This window comes from Macrobrachium rosenbergii, chromosome 3 (assembly GCF_040412425.1).
Source record: "Macrobrachium rosenbergii isolate ZJJX-2024 chromosome 3, ASM4041242v1, whole genome shotgun sequence".
Classification (NCBI taxonomy): domain Eukaryota; kingdom Metazoa; phylum Arthropoda; class Malacostraca; order Decapoda; family Palaemonidae; genus Macrobrachium; species Macrobrachium rosenbergii.
Genome location: NC_089743.1, coordinates 6,853,168 through 6,873,273, shown reverse-complemented (window position 1 = coordinate 6,873,273; position 20,106 = coordinate 6,853,168). Strand labels below are relative to the sequence as shown.

The window sequence follows — 20,106 nt, the reverse complement described above, 5'->3', positions numbered from 1 at the left end:
CAAATCCTGTAAGCAAAACGAAAGCTAATGACAGGTCCCACTAAATTGTGATTTTGGTATATAACAAATTTTAAAACACCAACACAGGAGTGGGACCTGCAAACCTCATGTCCGCTGGCTTGATTGAAGACTGTACTGCCGTGCACCCTGCTCCTGACAACGCACCATCTGTATGTTATGACGATAAAAGGTATGAGTTATGCTGATTGTAAGGCCGCAGTATTTTCATATATAAAACTTTATGATAATATAAAATGGCAAATATTACGACCGAGCCTGAAAAATTTCTGAGATGTTGGGTGCGGAGCCTGTCTTTAAAGGATAATGCAGATAATTAGCAAAATGAAGGTAAACCAGAATAAAGGACTTACACCGGAGCAACAGGAATCCCAAAATATTTCAAAACTGGGGCCTACTAGATCATGCAAGATCAAATGTAAACAAAACATAAAGGGACCTGCTTCTGAGATGTTAATCCGAGTTAGCAACAGGAAGGTAAAAAAATATTGTATAGTTCCAGTTTGTTCAAAATGAAGGTATGATTGAATATTACTAGAATGTAAGAGTTTTATATAATTGCGTTTTTATAAAAGTTGACCGGAAAGAAATATTTAGTATAATTTATATGAAAATATTTCAAAACTGATAAAAGCTAAACCATGAGGTTGTACATAAAAATATATTTCTGCTTTATGCCGGTAATATAGAGTCCTTTCTGAACTTACCGATCCAGGACGTAAGAAAAAGTTTTTCAAAAAATTCACCATAAATCGAAATATTGTGCTGGCTGGAAAATGAAGGTACATGATTGAATATTACTAGAATGTAAGAGTTTTAGCTTACAATTGCGTTTTACCATTTCGTTACTCAAAGTACCAAACACATTTTTGCGGAAACTGAATTCAACAGACAATTTAGTCGATGTTTGCTACGTCAACAGGCGTTTAAGGGTAAAGGAGCCTACTAGACCATGCAAGATCAAAAACAACATACCCACGGGTTAATCCGGTGGGACATGGTAGCATGCTAGTGAAAGGTCAACTATAAGTACTATGTTTCCGCTTGGAGCGTGTTCTAAATGACACAAAATTAGCTAAATGTCACCCACGGAGGGTAGATACTAGGGAAAATACAAAATTAGCTAGTCAGGGAGGTGAAACTCTAAATGAAATGAGAACGAAGGTAAATGTCAATGGCGTGTGAATAAGACAGAAGACAGTCAGGTGGGAAACTCTAACTGGCTACATGTACACAATTTTCCCCGAGGTGACGGTCTGGGAGAACGACATCCGGGTTGGGGAAAAACAACGCACTGATGCTAGAGGGAGGGGGGGGAGAGTTGGGACAGGCCAGGAGAGGGGGACCAGTAGCAGCGACCAGGGGGTGAGTAAGCACTCCCCGGGCGCCATGAGATCCACCTTTCTCCCTCTCGATCGGACGAACATGTACGAACGATAATGAGAGAGGAGAGAATGGGGAACCCTCAAAGGCCAAATGAGCAAGGAAAGGTAAAAGGAATGGGGATGAGGAGTGTGGGAGCACCCCCGGTCACCAAACAAGTCCTCGACAGGACAAAACCAATCAATGCAGAGGAAGGGGATGTAGGCTATAGCGTAAGGAACAGGGTAAAGCTCTCAAGCCTTGGTAAGTTAACAAAGTATATGAAAGCGAACCAAGGGGGGAGAGAGCAAGGAGGGGGGGAGAAAGGAGGTAGGAGAGGGGTATATACATGAAGTTGGAAGTTAACCCGAAGGTGTGGATCGGACGAGGGTAGGCTACGCAAGATACCCTCGCTATTCCAGCTTAACCTTACTAGGACTCAACAGTCCAAACGGAAAGGCCGAAACAGGGAGAGGGAGATAACGCAGGCCCAACACCTCTAACCATAACACCACCCGAAGGGAAGCACCAACCATGAGGCCCTCCTACACACCTAAACCTCCCTTCCGAGGAAGGGAACAGAACGCCATAGCCTAACTCCTAGGCTAACCTAACACAGCCGGCTGGCTGAAGGAGGTAGCCCAGGGGGAGAAGGTATCTACCAGACTAGCCTAAAAAGTTAACCTAACCTAGGCATAAATAAAATAATTCAATAATTCAAATAATCATAAAGACACATGTAGAAGGGAGGACCAAACCCAACACGATAAGAGCGCGGAGGAAAATGGCCGACCTTCAAGATTAAAAACAAAGGACATAATCCGTAAATATCAAAGACATCCGTGCGCTAGGCCTAAAATAAACCTAATAAGCATAACTGTACCATCTCAAATAATATACCCAAACGCTGGAGGAAGTGAGGGTCCAAAATACAACACATATAAGAATTGATAAAGAGCGGATAGGCCCGAGGGGGAAAACCCGTAGCCTAAACGACAAGGACCCGAACTTCCCCAGAGAAGGGTAACAAAACAATAAATAATAATGCCCAATTGAATATAGGATAAGCAAAAGGCACAAAACATAAGAAAATGAAGGGGAACAAGCCCCGACATAAAAATCCCTTTTGAGACTGAAGGTCACATGAGGCCGGGAGAAGGTGGACGAGGCGGGCGTTATAAATCCCCTAATTATTAAATTAGAGGGAAATAAGGAGCCTCAACCGCCTAAAATAAAATACAGAGATGGTACTCAACTTAGGTGATGAAGAATCCTGTGAGGATGCCATTAGATCAAGAAAAAAGGCCACAAAGGAGCGCACACAAAAAAGACGAACAAAAGCGACGCGTGCTAAAAATGGCATGAGGGTGACGCTGGTTTGTTTACAGTCCGCGAGTGGTGCGGGGGTTTGTAACGGCACCTCACTCGGTGGGACTTTTGACATTGGGAATGTTTACAGGGCGGAGGCCTGTGATTGTGACAATCTCACCCTTTCTCATACACGACTCCATTTCATGGAGCTCGCACTGGGGGTAGTAACTCCAGCTTAGCATTTAGCTTTTCTCTGGTATATTTAGCAATAGCTTTACCTAGAAATAAGTGCTGAATGGTTATTCTTATCTTATCGAACCGTGCTGAGCTAAACAATGAAAAAAAAAAAAAAAAAAAAAATCAGTTCATATCACGCAGGTTATGAATTATACCAGTGCATAAAAGGGATCACATTTATATAACCATAGGGAAAATACTGCTAGCTGTGAATTCGCAAACTTGTCAACATGTATGACATAGGAAATAAAAAAAAAATTTAACACTACTTGACAACGTTACATTGAGTCTGAGATTTTGTGCGATATAAAAAGAATCATGTCGCCTCAGATTTGAACGTGACTATACAAGGCAAACTCAGTCTATGGTAACAGCAACATTTCTTCAAGGATGCTTATATAAGCATCCTTGAAGAAATGTTGCTGTATAAGTTATACGTATCACAGAAGTAAGGAGCAATTTCTTTTTATGCTTCTTTGACCACCTTGTGGCAGAATCCTTCAGGACCTAGGAACTTGTTTTGGTTTAATTTCCTTATTTGTATTTTTACTTCTGTTATTCCTGTTTTCCTTAATGGCTCATTTCCTTGTTATATTACTGTGACAAAACAATGAATGGAAAGAGAAGGAATGTTAGCGAACAGCAAGAGAAAAATGATCTTCCTAATATGAAATGTATCAAGTCTAATGTAAATTTCTGAACAAGGCTGTCTGTCTGAGATTGTCATTTCAACTCCGTATTTAAAGCTAATTAGTGACTGATTTTTGTGAATAACTTATTCACATGATGCTGCCTGTCTTGTCCTTCGTGTTTTCACTCTCATAAAGCTTCACTTATCTTCTAATTTTCCAGTTCATAGTTCTTATCCAAGTAGATCTTGGTCTCCCTGCTTTCCTGATGCCCACAGTGGCCCAGCTGACGTTACATTCTATTTTCCCCAGGGTAGGGCAAAGGACATGTCCAAGTCATCTTTATCTCCCTTTCATTCTTGAGTCAACTACGTCTGGAAGTACGCAATTTCTCTTGTAGTATGATTTCCCACTTTATCCTGCCATCCGACTCTAAATGTTCATCTTTAAGAGTCTCAAATTCTCAAATCAACTAAAACTTTTAGATGTAGTTTCACTGTCATACCAAGGTTCATGTCTGTACTGGATTACACATCATAATATGCGTAGGTATATCCCATTGTCATATGTACTTTTTGATTTGCCTTTGCAAATTCCTTAATTAAACTCCAACTCTCTGGAACCTTCCTTCTCCTGGTGTCACACAGTGTGTGAAGGAGAGTTCTTTAGTAACAGTAGCCAGTAACTTTAAACTTGGTGTAATTAAAACACGAATTAAAAAAATATATGTATGAAAATTTACTAGACTATCCATGACACGTTGGGTCACTTAATGTTGAAAAGCCCATTGGATTAAAACGTTTTCTTAAAGACATCTTCATGACTCCATGATCCTTTGAAGCTGTCTTGAGCTCCTGAAGCATTCCTGGAAAAATGCCCACTGGATTATAACATCTTCCTCAAGTTTTCAAGACTCCAGGATCTTAAAGACACCGGGATCCTGTGAATGATGGATTCCTGGAGAAATGCCCATTGGATTATAAAGTCTTCTTAAAGTCTTCAAGACTCCAGGATCCTGTGAACAAAGGATTCCTGGAGAAATGCCCACTGGATTATAACGTCTTCTTAAAGTCTTCAAGACTCCAGGATCCTGTGAATGAAGGATTCCTAGAGAAACGCCAATTGGATTATAACGTCTTCTTAAAATCATCAAGACTCCAGGATCCTGTGAACAAAGGATTCCTGGAGAAACGCCCATTGGATTATAACGTCTTCTTAAAGTCTTCAAGAGAGAATAGTTATAGTTATGAGCACAAAACTTATATTTTGGGATGGCTTCAGTCCAGAAATTAGCAGACTGGCTGAGTTGGGAGAGATGCCTGTGTCTGAAAAAGCTCTCCATGGGAGAGAAGTGACCAGCAAGTGCTGGCAGCAGAATCATGTAGACCTGGCAGCATGACCAACAATTTTGAGTTATAATTGGGTGAAAGATGTTTCCCCCATAAAAGAAAACGCTTCATCAGATTAACAATTCCAGAAGGGAAGGGATAATGAAAGATTCCAGGGAGTTGTGTGGATGCCTCAATAACTTTTTTGCTTGGTAACAGAGCCTGTGTAAAAGGAGGGATCTGATTTCTATCTTGTAGTGCAATCACTTTAGATTACAAACCATACAATTCATTGATATGTTGGCATAAGTAAAGGTACAGTGAAATGCAGTTTGATAGCAAAGTCATGTAAAATTTTGTTAAATATTCTTCATCTTACCTCTTTGCAGATGTTATATTGTTGCATCGTTTTGATTACACTTTCCTCCTCATCTTATCGTATACAAGAGTAAACGAATCATATTTGTGATATTTGCACTGTTTTCTGTTACAGATGGTTCATGCAAAACTGATTGGCACTGAATTATTGGAACTCATTTTGGATGTCACAGACCACTGCCGGGATTATATTCAAGAGTACTTCAAACTGGAGAAGTCTTTGTATTTTTCTTTCACACATCTTGTTTGTCGAACAGCAAAGCCAGGTATGCACTTATACAAACAAGAGTTAATCTTTTATTGTCTTGATTCATTTCTGTGCCCTAACCTCTCTTTATGGTAGCATGTGTGATTGACCTGCGCTATGCTGGAGACTTGCATTTTAGCTCTTCCCTGTGCTTTGCCAGCGTATCTCGTTTTGTATTTAATGCTTGTGTGTGTTCTACTGATGTCTCTTAAGTGTCAACAGGTTGAGGAAGCTGCTTGGAGTCCTTACCAAGCTGGTGATCTTGTGTGCGTTCACACAGAGTACAGTTATTTCAAGAAGACAATAAAATATTGCAAGCTGAAAGGACAAGCTTTAGCATTACACCCAGAATGTAAAAACAAGGGTTTGAAGAGATTAGAGCAAATGTTCATGTCTTAGCCTAAGGCTACAACAGCAGCATTCAGCGTAATTTAATGCTTGTGGTATTCAACTAAAGATGGTTGCTGAAGTTGTATGCCTGCAAGACCTTGATAGTTTCAAAGCTTCTGGTTCAAGCTCTGACATGTCCTTACAAACCACATGGCTCTGAGGAAGCTGTTGACGTTTTAGAATCTTCCAGATTTGGGCAAAAAATTTGATAGTACAGTGTATCGGTTCCAAAATTTGTTTGTGAAATGTTGAGTTTTCCTGCTCAGTGCCAACTCCCATGTTGTGTTGAGGAATTAAAGAGATAATTACCTGGCAGAAAGCAAAGCAAGTGATGTGGCTCAGCTTTGTTTCGTGTGAATGCCATAAGGATACATAGACTGAAACCTGTGGTGATTAGACATTTTTATGAACCGTGGCATTTTCTTGGGAATGGTAATCATTTTGTGGCTTGTTACTAGACTTTATTGAGGCATGGATCACAGCCTCTGTCAAAAATGGTTTCACAGGATCTCTGTATGAAATTTATGTTATCTTTATTAATGAGATTGCTATTCTCCACCCAGTAGACCAGAGATAACAATGCAATGGAGAAACATTACTAAATAAGATTTAGGATGAGATGATGGTGGTGTTTGAGGATGAGAAGGGTCTTGACTTGGGTACATGTGGTGGATGCTGTGTCAAGCAGTGGACTAGCTTTAGCAGAACTCTAGAAAGGAAATATATATAGCAGACCTAAGTAACACTTCAAGGAAGCCTGAATTCGCACTTACCTCAACCTTTAGCACTTACAGTATGCTAAGAACCTCTCCCTCACTCTTTACCCAGTCTACAGCACTACCCAACAGACCTTCTGTGTTTTGTGTCCATTGGAGCTGATTATTCTTAGTTTTGTTTTTCTTAATCTGGAGTATTTTCTCATAAACTGATGCAGTGAATGGATTTCAATGAGATGGAAGATAACCCATATTTTATATGTAAAACTCTGTTGGATTTACATTTTTTGATTGGTCATGGCTGACGGCAACCATGTCAGGAAATCATGAACGACTGTATCCTTACCTACATGTCTGTGAACGTAATTGGTTAATTTTCAGTTTTAATCATAGACTGACAGAAACCAATTTCAATATGAAATAGCCTTTCAAGTCTGCAGCATTCTGCTGTAAACTGGCCTAGAGTATCTAGCTACATATAGTAGATAGCTGACATCATATTCTGTTCATTTTATGAATGAAATGGAATATAAAATTTAGGCCAAAGGCCAAGTGCTGGGACCTATGAGGTCATTCAGTGCTGAAAAGGAAATTGAGAGTAAAAAGTTTTAAAGATGTAACAAGAGGAAAATCTTGCAGCTATACAATGAAACAATTGTTAGGAGAGGGTAGACAGCAAGATGGAAGAAAGATAATATGAAGGGAGGTATAGTAAAAGGAATGAAAGGGGTTGCAGTTGGGGGCTGAAGGGATGCTGCAAAGAACCTTTAGTGATGCCTGCACTGCATGAGGGGCACTGACAGCACCACCCCCTATGAGGTCTGTTCATTTGAATAAAACTGACTATGGTCTTCCAGTTTTGTATTTAACAATTGTTTTAAGTAACCATTAGCTATTCAAGAAGGCTTTGTTCCTTTTTGTATAATTAGATTAACATTAATTATAGTTTTAAAAAAATATTTATTCTTATAAAAAATTTTTAGTATAAATTGTTTCAAAACATCTGTTACTGATTATTTTTCCAGTAAGTTACAAAAAAATGTTGCCGTGGTGGCATAGTGGTAATGTTCTCGCCTACCAGTCGAGAGGAACTGGGTTCAAATCCTGCCACTCACTGGTGGCTTGGGAATGGCATCATTGCATAAACCCGGTGGCCTGCCAACCCAGCGGTCTGAAAACTCAAGAGGGTTAGTAAGAAAACAGGTACCAGCCCTTGGGCTGGGGGGTTAAACAGTGGGTCTAGCAACACACTGGCCACGTGTCTTAGGCAATGGGACTTCTCCTCCACTGGCTGTCAGCCTAAGAAACCTGAGGTCAGCGCTGGCAATATGAGCCTTGCGAGGTCCAGGAGGACTTTAACCTTCAAGTTACAAAATATTTTTCTTGTAGAACTCATTGAAAATGACCCTACCATTAATTTTTTTTCTGTGTCTTTTTAGTGATCAGTGTGCTTTCTTTTTGTAAATCTTTAGCTGAATAACCATCATGGACAGAATCAGCAGACTATAAACCCGAGAGGGCTCTAAAGGGAAATCAGTCTGCAAAGAGGCAAGTTATAGGAAAAGGTGAAAAATAGATATGAAGTAATAGAAAATAGAACCGGTACGTACATGTGAAATTCAGGAGACTTCAGCAGAGAGCAGGAATAAATTTTTTCCTTGCTTAAATATGTGGAAATAAGAAATTCCACAACTGCACTAAGCAAACTATTCCACATTTTATTTGTAGCCAAGATTAAAGCTCCTAGCAAATCTGAAGCTAGATGACAACACATTATTTGCAGCAGCAGCCTGCCTAGTTTTGCGAGCAAAAATAACTAGGTCAGGTAAAGAAGAGTTCAGAGGCTTTTTGTTGTTGTAGTACATTATATGCAACAAACATAATGTACATTAAAAGTTGGCAAAATAACATTGACTGATGACATAACTCTATCAAAGAGTCTGAGGTGAGAGTCAGCACTGGAAGACCACACTAGAGAACAGTATTCTATACAAGGAGGAAGAAAAGAGTTAAAGCACTTGATATAATAGCTTTTCCCCAAAAAATCTCCAACATTTTTGCAAGATACCAACTTTTTGAGAAACAGAGGATGTAATATTACATATATGCTTCTCAAAGTCAATTTCTTATCAAAGGTTACACCTAAAATCTTAAAGGAGTCACTGACACTAAAAATCATACCATTAAATGTAATTCAGAATGCAAAGGAAAAAGTGTTCTGGATCGCCTAATTTTCATACTTTGTTTTATATGGGTTAAGCATCATGCCTCAAAACCTACTCCTCTATTTAATGTGTTCCAGAAATCTATTCAAGGACTCAGCAACCACAGACCTAAGACATGGAGAGGGAGCAACAGCTAGAAGAGCAGCATCATCAGTGAATGTAATCAGTTTGTTCTGCAGACCTTGCCACATGTCACTAGTATAGATAATAAATAGCAAAGGTTCAAGAACACCACCTTAAGGAACGCCTGAAATGACTTCACTAAAGCTACTATGTGGTCATCAACATAGACCTTTTGGGTTCTGCTTAATAAAAATTCATTTGAAATATTAATAAAAATCCATTAATTCCCAGTAATCTTAGATTATAGATAAGGGCTTTATGATTCACATGGCCAAAGGCTTAATTAAAATCTAGACTGACCATGCATGCCACTACAACCACATGAGGAGCACTCTGCAAGACAGTAGATATAGACAAACGTGCATCACAAATACCAAGGGTTTTACAAAACCCAAACTGTAATGCTGGTAGCAGTTTATTAGTTTCAACAAACTTACAAAGATGCTTTGAGAGCAGCTTCTCAAAAGCCTTAGATAAAAAAGGGGTGGATGGATGGATGTATGATATTTAGGGCAAAAGCCCAGGCACTGGGGCAAAGAAGGCCATTCAGCACCATAATGAAGAGAAAATAAATTATGTTAGGGTAAATGAATTTATGAATTGGTGAAGGAAATGTTTAATAAATAAAATGAAGCGATATGACCAATAAATAAAGATATGAAGTTTAATGAATGATGTGATATATACATAATAAAAAATTTAATGTCACTAAAACTCTGTGATGTATTAAAAATACAGTATTAAGGAAAAAATCAAATATTGTTAAAAATTTTTATACACTTTAAAAAAGAGATGATAAATAGCAGAAATATCTGCTTCATCTCCCAAAATATTATAGAGGGATTTACCCTGGAAATATCTTTCTCTTTGGTTAAAATATCTGGGGCAGACCACCAGAATGTGCTCCACTGTTAGTGTCTCGTCACAGTAAGCACACTCTGGAGGACTGCGTCCTTCTAAAATAAACTGATGGGTTATACGAGTGTGCCTAATCCTTAATCTGGTTAAAATAACCTCTGTTCGTCTGTCAAGCTGGAATGACGAAGACCACGGCAGTATATTACCTCTAATATTTCTATATTTTTTATTATTGGCTGTACAGTGAACCCCCATATTCGCAGGGGATTTACCAAAACCCCATCTAATAGCTAAAATCTGTAAATACTTAAAACCCTCTAAAAACACTTAGAACGGCCCATCTCGTTTAAAAAAACCACGTAGAAAATGCATATACCTGAGTATTTTAATAGTTTTATCACAAAAAGTGCATTTATTCATGAACATTATATGAAAAACACAGTAATTAGTGAATATTTCTCAGTGAAAACACCTGCGAATGGGCAAAATTTTCCGTCGAATAATGGCTAGATATGTTCCACAGAGAAACCCGTGAATGTGTGAGTCCGCGAATCATGAGAACGCGAATACGGGGGGTTTACTGTATTGGCAAAAAGGGAAGTCCACCTTTCTTGCCATTTGCTTAAAAACAAAAGATCTAATTAGCATGGGTAACATCGTACTCTAAGAATTTTCCCCTAATCTCTTTTTCAGTGCAGTCCTTTTTGTTAAACAATTTCTTACATACTAATGCTTCTGGAATAAGCATGGAGGATTTACAGGACATTCTACTTCCAGGACTTTCTGGGATTTAAGATAATTATTGCTAACATCCTCATTCAGTCGAATTTGGAATGGTTTCGAAGCTCTTGTACAAGAAAAACTTTGAGAGTCTGTTTCCTTTAGTACTTGAAAGGAGGGATTTTTGGGAGCACTTTTCATTCTAGCCATATATCGCAACCCTAGCTCTTGCCTTCTTAGATCAAGGGGAAAAAGATCTGTATCAACGTATATGCTTTCAACTGGCGAAGTTCTAAAAGCCCCTGTGCATAATCTCAACCAAATGTTGTGTACAACATCCAGTTCATTTAGCTTGGTTTTACAAGCTGAGGAATAAATTTGATAGCCACAGTCTAGCTTTAGATTGACAAAGAGAGTCATATAGTCTCAGAAGGGATTTCTTATCAGCCCCCTAACGAAATCCAGAAACAACCTTTAAAATATTCAAAGACTGTTTAATATTAATCTTTAGGGCATTTATGTGGCTGGCTCATGTTAATTTATTATCTATAGTCATCCCCAGAAATTTTACTTCATTTTCATAATGAATGATAGACCCTTTTAGACTAAGTGTGGGAACCTCTTCCACATGCCGGCACCTGGTAAATCTTACTTCAACTGTTTTGGAAGAGGAGAATTTAAAACCATTCTCATCAGCCCACTTAGTAATAGCATTAATAGACCTTTGCAAATGTTTACATAAAAACAAGGAATCATATCCTGTGCAGCATATTGCAAGGCCATCAACAAAAAGCGAGCACTTAACAGGGGGCGAGAGTTTTTCAACCACACTATTTATTGCCAATGAAAAGAGTGTTACACTTAAAACGCTTCCTTCCTCCTGCATAAAAGGTTGGGAGAGGGAGTTTCCTACTCTTACCTTAAAAAATCTCTGTTAAAAAGGAATATACAAACCTCATCATTCTTCCACATATGCCCATCTTGTGCAATTGTTTCATGATGCCAATTCTCCAGATAGTGTCATATGCTTTCTCTAAGTCAAAAAATATGCCGATGGTCTGACACTATCTGGTGAATCCTTGCTGGATTTGGTTGGTCAGCCTCAGCAAGGGATCAAGGGTGGAGTGGTTTTTCCTGAAACCAAATTGAAATGGCAATATTAATCCTTTGGTTTCAAGGTGCCAAACTAGTCTGGTATTTATAATCTTCTCCATCAGCTTACACACACAGCTGGTAAGAGCTATTGGTCTATAGATGGTGGCTTGGGAAGCATCTTTATTAGGCTTTTTAATAGGAACAATTATGGATATTTTCCAGTACGGTAAAATTCTGGTTTCCCTTATTTTGTTTATAATCTTCAGCAAATATTTTTTGGCTTCATCTGGGAGGTGTTTAAGCATTTCATATATGACTGTATCCTCACCTGGAGCAGTGGATTCACTTGAGGAGAGCATCTCACGAAATTCTCTTAGGGAAAATTTGTAGTTGTATGGTTCAGATTTTCCCGAATCAAATTTCAGAGTCATTTTGGAATTCCTAATTCTTTGAAGTTCTGGAGAATAATTGTTAGGGCTGGAAACTTTAGAAAAGTGTTTACCTAGCTCATTGGCAACTTCAGTGGGCTCTGTGATTAGAGAGTCATTTATTTTTAATGAGGGTATTGGTGACGCAACAAATTTTCCACTCAGTTTCCTTATTTTGCGCCACACCACTCTTAGTGGGGTTTTGGAGTTTATTCCATTAATATAGTAAAGCCAACATTCTCTTATGGCTTTCTTATAAAAGCGCTACTGCTTGGCTAAAGCACGTTTGTAGATTAATTTAGACTGAGGGGAGCCACTAGTTTTGTAACCTCTGTAGCACTTCCTAGTCACTTTCCTCAATACCACATCTTATTCCACCAGGGAACTGCAGGTGCACGAGGTCTGCCTTTTGTTTTTGGAATCGAGTCTTGAGCACTCTTCAAAGTAGATTCAATAAAGTAATCATAGGCATCTAGATGACAATGAAAGGACTCAAATTCCCTACCTAGCTTGACACCCTTACTGAATTTATCCCAGTCTGCGCCCTCTACCTTCCACTTAGGTAAAACTTTAGATGGAGCATTTACAGCATATTTCAAATGGATCAGGTAGTGATCACCTTCCATTTAAATCTTCATTAACAGACCAATTAAAATCAAGGTGGATACTTGCTGAAGAAATACTAAGGTCCAGTGCAGAGAAATGATCATCATGAATGTTGTGGAAAGTCATTGACCCATTATTAGGGTAACATCATTCCTGTCAATAAGGTCTTCGATTAATTTCCCTTTACTATCTAAAAACCGACTTCCCCAAAGGGGGTTGTGGGCATTAAAATCACCTAGGAGAAGTAAAGGAGCTGGAAGTTGGTTAATTAAGGACTGAATATCTCCAATATTAAAAGCAAGGTCTGGTGGAATGTATAAGGAGCAGATTGTTATCCTCCTTTCCAAAATGACTGAAATAGCAGCAGCTTGCATTTACTTGTATTGTGGAGTGCTGTAGAGATTTATTAATAATAATTGCAGCACCGGCATGGGCACGATCACCAATTGGAGGATATGATTTAAATATTGAATAATTTAGTCCAGGATTATAAGCAGAGTTGCCTAACATTGTCTCCTGCAGGCATATAATCCCTGGATTGAATTCATGCATGAAAACTTTAAGGTCTTCTGTACGGGCTCTGAGACCTTTACCGTTCCACTGAAGGATATTGGAACATGAATGCTAAGGCGGTAAAATGTGCTACTTCCCACTCCTTGGAGGGGAAGTACTGATCACATTTGAAGTTTTTTATTATAAAATTATTTATTTAGGGGAACTATTTCTTGTTAAAAATCTTTCTTTGGTAGTTGCAACTGTACATAGGAAACAGTATCGGGCTGCTTCACACTCATCAAAATTATCGTGCTCTGCAGAGCACACAGGACATCTTTTGTTATCACAAGAGCTTTGAACGTGGCCATATTCAAAGCATTTACGACACTGTTTGGGATTTCTTTTATATATTTTAACCTGCATCCTCTCATGGCTAACAATGATGGTATCAGGTAGGTAATTGGAGGAGAAGGTTAAAAGGATAGCTGCATCCCCACGCAGTTTTTTTTACATGAGATACACAAGGAGGACATCGATGGAGAATCTCTTCCTCTTCAAAAACACGCAAGTCTTTTGAGTAAACTACTCCTTTCAGTGTGTTAAAGAATCTGTGAGATGAAATACATTTCAGGAGGTTTAAAATTTGATAGCAGAACTGCTTGAGTCTCATTACCAGCTTTTATTAGGTTCTTTTCATAGCGTTTTAAATTTCCAATGGGAATGGAACCAACCTTGCTCTCAATGCATTCAGCGGCTTTTATTAAATTTTTCCCTCCCTCCTTGTAGAGAGCAACATGCCATAAAGGGGGAGAAAGAGCTCTGGTACATGGGGCTGGTCCATGTTCTTCAGTCTTAGAAATAAAATCAAATGGCTCATCATTTAAGTTTTTCAACTGAAAACACTTTCGTGCTGAGAACAGTCATTTAGAATGTGGCCATGGAGTCTTTGTTGTGGCTCACTAGCTTCCAAGGGAGAGGAAAATTTAACAAAAGCAGAAAATGACTGCTTATCTTTATCTAGAATTAATTTAATTCTTTCCACTTTGCCAAATTGTTTTACTACACTGTATAAACATTCATAATCTAATGACAAGCCTACATTAGTGCAGTAAAGGACCCTATTATTTGGATCAAACCCAACAGATTTACTAACGCCCTGGTCTCTCAGTGTTTGGTTCTGTCCAACAGCCAACCTCACATCCATGTTCATGCCAGAAATCGTTGCCAGTGCCGTTAAAGTCGTCGGAGAACTAATAGCCAAATCCATAAATTTAAACCAGTCCACATACGGAAGTCCAAAAAGTGCACACCCAACACCAAAGAGCCCCCCGCACAGATCCCGACAGCACATCAAAAAATGGAAAACTGGGCAGCTTCTACTGCCCAACTTCCCAACCCCAGACACCCTGCCAAAGCCCGCGAAGAGACCCCAAGCTGCCAAGCATGCACACATCAGACCACCACACAAACTGGCTCCTCCACCCACCCAAAATTGCTTAGTTACATCAAGAAAGTATCGTGGATCAGTCGGGTATTCGCATTCTCCACCAATGGCACAAGTGAGAGTCGACTCCCAACAGTCCACCCCATACCCTACCCTTTCAGGATAGCACCAGTATGCTTGCAGTGGCCCAGGTATAAGCCAATCCGCCTGCTGGGAGTTCTGCCCCCCACTAATGGGGCTGACTCCCCACTCCAACTGTACTGGTGGGCTTCTGGACAAAAGCCAGGAGTCCCACTTCTAAAAACCAGCCCCCCTGGATTCCGATGGGCTGATCCTCGGAGATGGTTCCGCCCTCAAGATAGCAATGGGAAAACTATCACCATCCCTTAACCACCATAACTCCCATAATTAGCTTCGAATGCGAACCCCTTCCAAAAAACGATCCCTTCTCAGACCCACCTAAGCAGTAAAATTTTGCAAATGTGGAAATGTCCATGCCATTTAAACCAAAAACTATCTAGGATGATTTGTCAGGGCACGGGCCCAAAGGCCAGGGTCCCTTAGCCCCTCACCTCATCAAGGCATCCTACCTGAGGGGTAGATAAAAAAGGGGTAAGTGACATTGGCCTATATTTAAAGGCATGAGGACGGACTTAGTCCCTTAGGTAATGCAACAGTGTTTCCATTCCTCTGAACAGAAGGAAAACTTGCAAGTCCAACTAATATTCTGAAAATAGCAGCAATCTTAGGAGCAATGAAATCTACAGTCTTTTTAAAAAAGATAAGAAAGCTCCCGTTAGGGTCTGTGCCACCATAACTGTCATGGCCCAAAAGCAAAGTTTTGACTTCCTTAGAGCTGAAGGCCACTGAACACACCATGCGTCTGGGTAGCATGACTGAGGCAACACCATGGACTCATCCCACTGTTTGTTTACAAAGGCTTGAGCTAAAAGTTTGCCTTCTGTCTAGGGCAATATACAACAGTTCCATCAGCTCCTAGAAAGGGAGGCATGCTTGAATCAGCTCCAAAGAGTGATGACTTAATGGTAAGCGACCACTTGTGGTCATCACTACTGGAGCGCAAGATCTCTTTCACACCTTCATTATAAGTTCTCTGAGCTCTCTCACAGACGATCTGAGGTTGATTTCTAAGCTCAGCACAATTACACCACAAAAACCCTGATCGATTGTTACTCAGTAAGTGATAAGCTTATGGGTTTTCATGGTAGGAAGGCTTACTTACAGCATTAAACCATGGCTCATCTTTAAGACAAAACTTGAGGATTTTAGAAGGAATTCTCCTCTCTATGATAGTCTTAAGGTGATCAATTAAACACTCAGTGATATTTGGACTTTTATAAATATAATATTGCTCTACCTGAGCTCAATAGGATCACAGGAAATACCATCTCAATTGTTATGGGATTTCAAGTACAGTATACCTTTCTTGAAAAGTTAACATCAGTAACAACCTGATCCATCTCCACATTAACCTTAATCAAACAGTGATCAAATAAACCAACTGGTGAACCTACTCCACAAGATACAATCCCTATAGCATCTGTTAATACAATGTCAAGATGACTGCCAGATTAGTGTGTGGGTTTATTTATTCACTGCTCACTACCAGAAATAGTGAAGGAATCTAAAGCAGCAACATCATGATTATCTTTGCCATTAACTGAACTCAGCCAATCAGTGAAACAAGCTTCTTGAACTTCTGTCATTTTGGTATTTTGGTAAGCAAGCAACCATAAACAGTCAGTCATCCAGATCTGGCCTTCTCTAGCTAGGAAAACATTGATTTATTTTCCACAGACTTTAGCAACTTGTGTTTCATGACATCCACACTCAGACACTGTCATGTGAGATGTAGAGAAACCCTCTCTGATATAGAGCCATTCCATGGGCATTTCGAATGGAATTACACTTGAGTAAAATGGGCGTCTTAAATCCTGGAATCAAAGTTCACAGACACAAGAGTTTGAGAATAATAGTAGAATTAATGGCAGCTACACCCAAGTCCATTTTATTCTTTTATAATACAAGGACATTGCTATACTGTATAAGATATACCATTTCTGTGATCGATTTTGTGGACCAGGGTTTTAGTGGCTATGTGATGTTATCAAATATTTTGTTTGTATGTAGTTTTGCCTAGGCAGTGGTTCTCAACCTGGGGGCCATGGCAAGAATTTAGGGGGGCCATGGTGGGCTGTTGCAAATTATACATTTCTAAATAATTTTAGGAATCTGAATAAAAAAAACTTGCATCACTGTCCTGGCAAAGAAAATTTTCTTTTTTAATTGATTAAGTTGACAATAAAATTTTGTTACATAATATTGTTATGAATGTGTGTGTACATGTGTATGCATGTATGTGTGCAAAATTGTAATTTTCTGGGTTTTCCGACCTGTGTCACCCGGTGAAATAACCTTTCAGCACTTATTTCTAGGTAAAGCTATTGCTAAATATACCAGAGAAAAGCTAAAAAGCTAAGCCGGAGTTACTACCCCCAGTGTGAGCTCCATGAAATGGAGTCGTGTATGAGAAAGGGTGAGATTGTCACAATCACAGGCCTCCGCCCTGTAAACATTCCCAATGTCAAAAGTCCCACCGAGTGAGGTGCCACACAAACCCCCGCACCACTCGCGGACTGTAAACAAGCCGGCGTCACCTACATTCCACTTTTAGCACGCGATCGCTGTTGTTGTTCTGTTCATGTGTGCGCTTTCTTTGATTGTTTTGCTATGGCATCCTCCTTGGATTCTTCACCTAAGTTGAGTACCATCTCTGTTTTTTATTTTAGGCGGTTGAGGCTCCTTATTTCCCTCTAATTTAATAATTAGAGGGATTTATATGCCCGTCTCATCCACATTCTCCCGACCTCATGGGACCTTCAGTCTCGGTGCAGGAATTATGTCGGGGCTTCGTTCCCCTTCATTTTCTCATGTTGTGCCCTTTTGCTGATTATATATTCAATTGGGTTTTTATATTATTGTTTGTTATCCTTCTCTGGAGAAATTTTGGTCTTTGTCGTTTAGGCTACGAGTTTTTTCCCCCTCGGGCCTATCCGCTATTTATCAATTATAATATGCCTTTTATGTTGGACCTTTACTTCCTCCAGTGCTTGGATATATTATTTGAGATGGTACAGTTATGCTTATCTAGCTTATTTTAAGCCTAGCGCACAGATGTCTTTGATATTTGTGGATTATATCCTTTGTTTTAAATCTGGAAGGTCGGCCATTTTCCCTCCGCGCTCATATCGCGTTGGGCTTGGTCTTCCCTTCTACATATGTTCTTATGATTAGTTAGATCATTATTATTTTTTGCCTAGGATAGGTTAACTTTAGGCTAGTTGAGTAGATGCTATTTCCCCTGGGCTTCCTCCCTCAGCCACTGGCTGTGTTAGGTTAGCCTAGGTTGTAGCTATGGCGATTTCTTCCCTTGCTAGGGGAGAAGGTTTGGCGTGTAGGAGGGTTCATAGTTGGAGCTTCCCTTGGTGTGGCGTTTGGTTAGAGAAGTCGGGCTTGCGCTTCTCCCTTTCCCTGTTTCGGCCTTTCCGTTTAGGCTCTAGTCCTAAAAAAGGTTAAGCTGGAATAGCGAGGGTCTCTCGCGTAGCCTACCTTCATCCGAACCACATCTTTGGGTTATTCTCCATCTTCTTGTTTACCCCTCTCCTACCCCATTATTCATTCCTCCCCCCCCCCTTTCCCTCTCCCACCCTTGGTTTGCTTTCATATTATGTTAACTTACCAAGGCCTGAGAATTTATCCTGTTCCTTTCGCCATAGCTTTATATCCCCTTCCTCTGCATTGATTGGTCTGTTCTCTCGCTACGGGTCCCGACCTTACCCGGTCACACCCATCGAGACCTCAGTTGGGGACCGGGGGTGCTCCCACACCCCTGTTCCCCATTCCTTTCTTTGCTTTTGGCCTTGAGAGTTCCCCGTCCTCTCTTCTCTCACTATCGTTCGTACATGTTCGTCCGATCGTAGGGAGAAGGATGGTTCTCATGGCGCCCGGAGAGTGCTTACCCACCCCTGGTCGCTACCTTGGATCCCTCGCATGGCCTATACCATCCCCTCTCCCTCCTAGTGTCAGTGCATCCTTTTTCCCACCGAGTGTTGTTCTCAGAACAATATCTCGGGGAGAGATTTGGTGTTCATGTTGCCAGTTAGAGTTTCCCACCTGACTGTCTTCCGTTGTTCACACGCTATGACACTTACATTCATTCTATTCACTTAGAACTCCTATAGTTCCCAGTATCTACTCTCTGCCGACTAGCTATCTTTGTGTTTTCTCTGCAAGGTAGTCGGACGTTCTTGTCGCCTTCCACTCCGGTGGGCACGGTGTTGGTCGGACAGTGCTCACTACACCTCCTCCGCCGTCACCGTATTGGAGTACAGGACTCCCCCGGCTCCAAGCAGAAATATCCACTTTTATAGTTGACCTTTCCCTAGATGCATATATATTTATTCATTTTATATATATATTATATTATGTTTATATACTACCCTTTTGGGACCTTACCGTCGCTCCGGATTAACTCCGGTGGTCCCTTTAGGTTACCTTGCATGTTCCAGTAGGCCCCTTAACCTCCCGGTTCACTCCGGCGGGATCTATCTGGATATTGTTTATATATATATATATTTATTTATTTATTACCTTGTAGATTAACTGGCCTTTTTGGACCTTCCCCGTCGCTCCGGATTAACTCCGGTGGTCCCTCTAGGTAGTTGATCTTGCATGTTCCAGTAGGCCCCTTATACTCCCGGTCAGCTCTGGCGGGACCTACTTGGATAACTATTATACTAAGACACTGCCCCGGCATTCCACTCCGGCAGCCCTATCAGCATACACATATACCGGTCAACTTACAGATGGTGCGTTGTCAGGAGCAGGGGTGCACCGCTGTGCTACATCAAGCCAGCAGGCATGAAGTGTGCAGGTCCCACTCCGGGTGTGCTGTCCACGTAGGGGACCTGGTCGTCTGGCACCCTGATGGTTGTGAGGTGTGCTACGCCCTCTACGAACAGGTTCTGGATGAGTCGGTAAGTTAGTTTTCCACTTCCGATTCACGTTCACCTTCAGTTTTGTCTCTTATGGATAATTATAACATATTCTCCCTTTAGGAGGCTCAGTCACCTGACTTTCTCCCCCTTCCAGATTGACCGCAACTCTCGGGACTCTTCGTTGTCGACCCTCAAGACCTGGGTCAGCAGCTTCGGGAGGAACGTCGGGGCAGGGAAGCCCTACATCTTATCTAAGGACGTCTGCAACGTTCTCTTCCCCGCCGCCTGGATCTCAGCTTCAGTTGCGGACGAGGTAGCCGCCCCCTTGATCGCTGGGATCCGGGAAATGACGCAGCCCTCCCAGGAAGAAGTCGCTGCATGCGGAGTTGTCGCCGAGGATGTTGCGGCCCTTAATCTCGACCTCGAGCCTATGAATGTGGACCTGGAATTGCAGGCAGGTAAGGGGGTAAGTGAGGCA

At 40.7% G+C, this 20,106-nt stretch overlaps 1 protein-coding gene across 1 annotated transcript in view; it reads left to right on the top strand.

Moving 5' to 3' along the window:
- LOC136852349 (prolyl 3-hydroxylase 1-like) overlaps positions 1-20,106 on the top strand; it is a 285,127-nt gene that overhangs the window by 225,522 nt on the left and 39,499 nt on the right. The window contains exon 10 of the mRNA XM_067126927.1: positions 5,379-5,529. Coding sequence (XP_066983028.1) covers positions 5,379-5,529 — 151 coding nt within the window. The remainder of the gene's footprint in view (positions 1-5,378; positions 5,530-20,106) is intronic.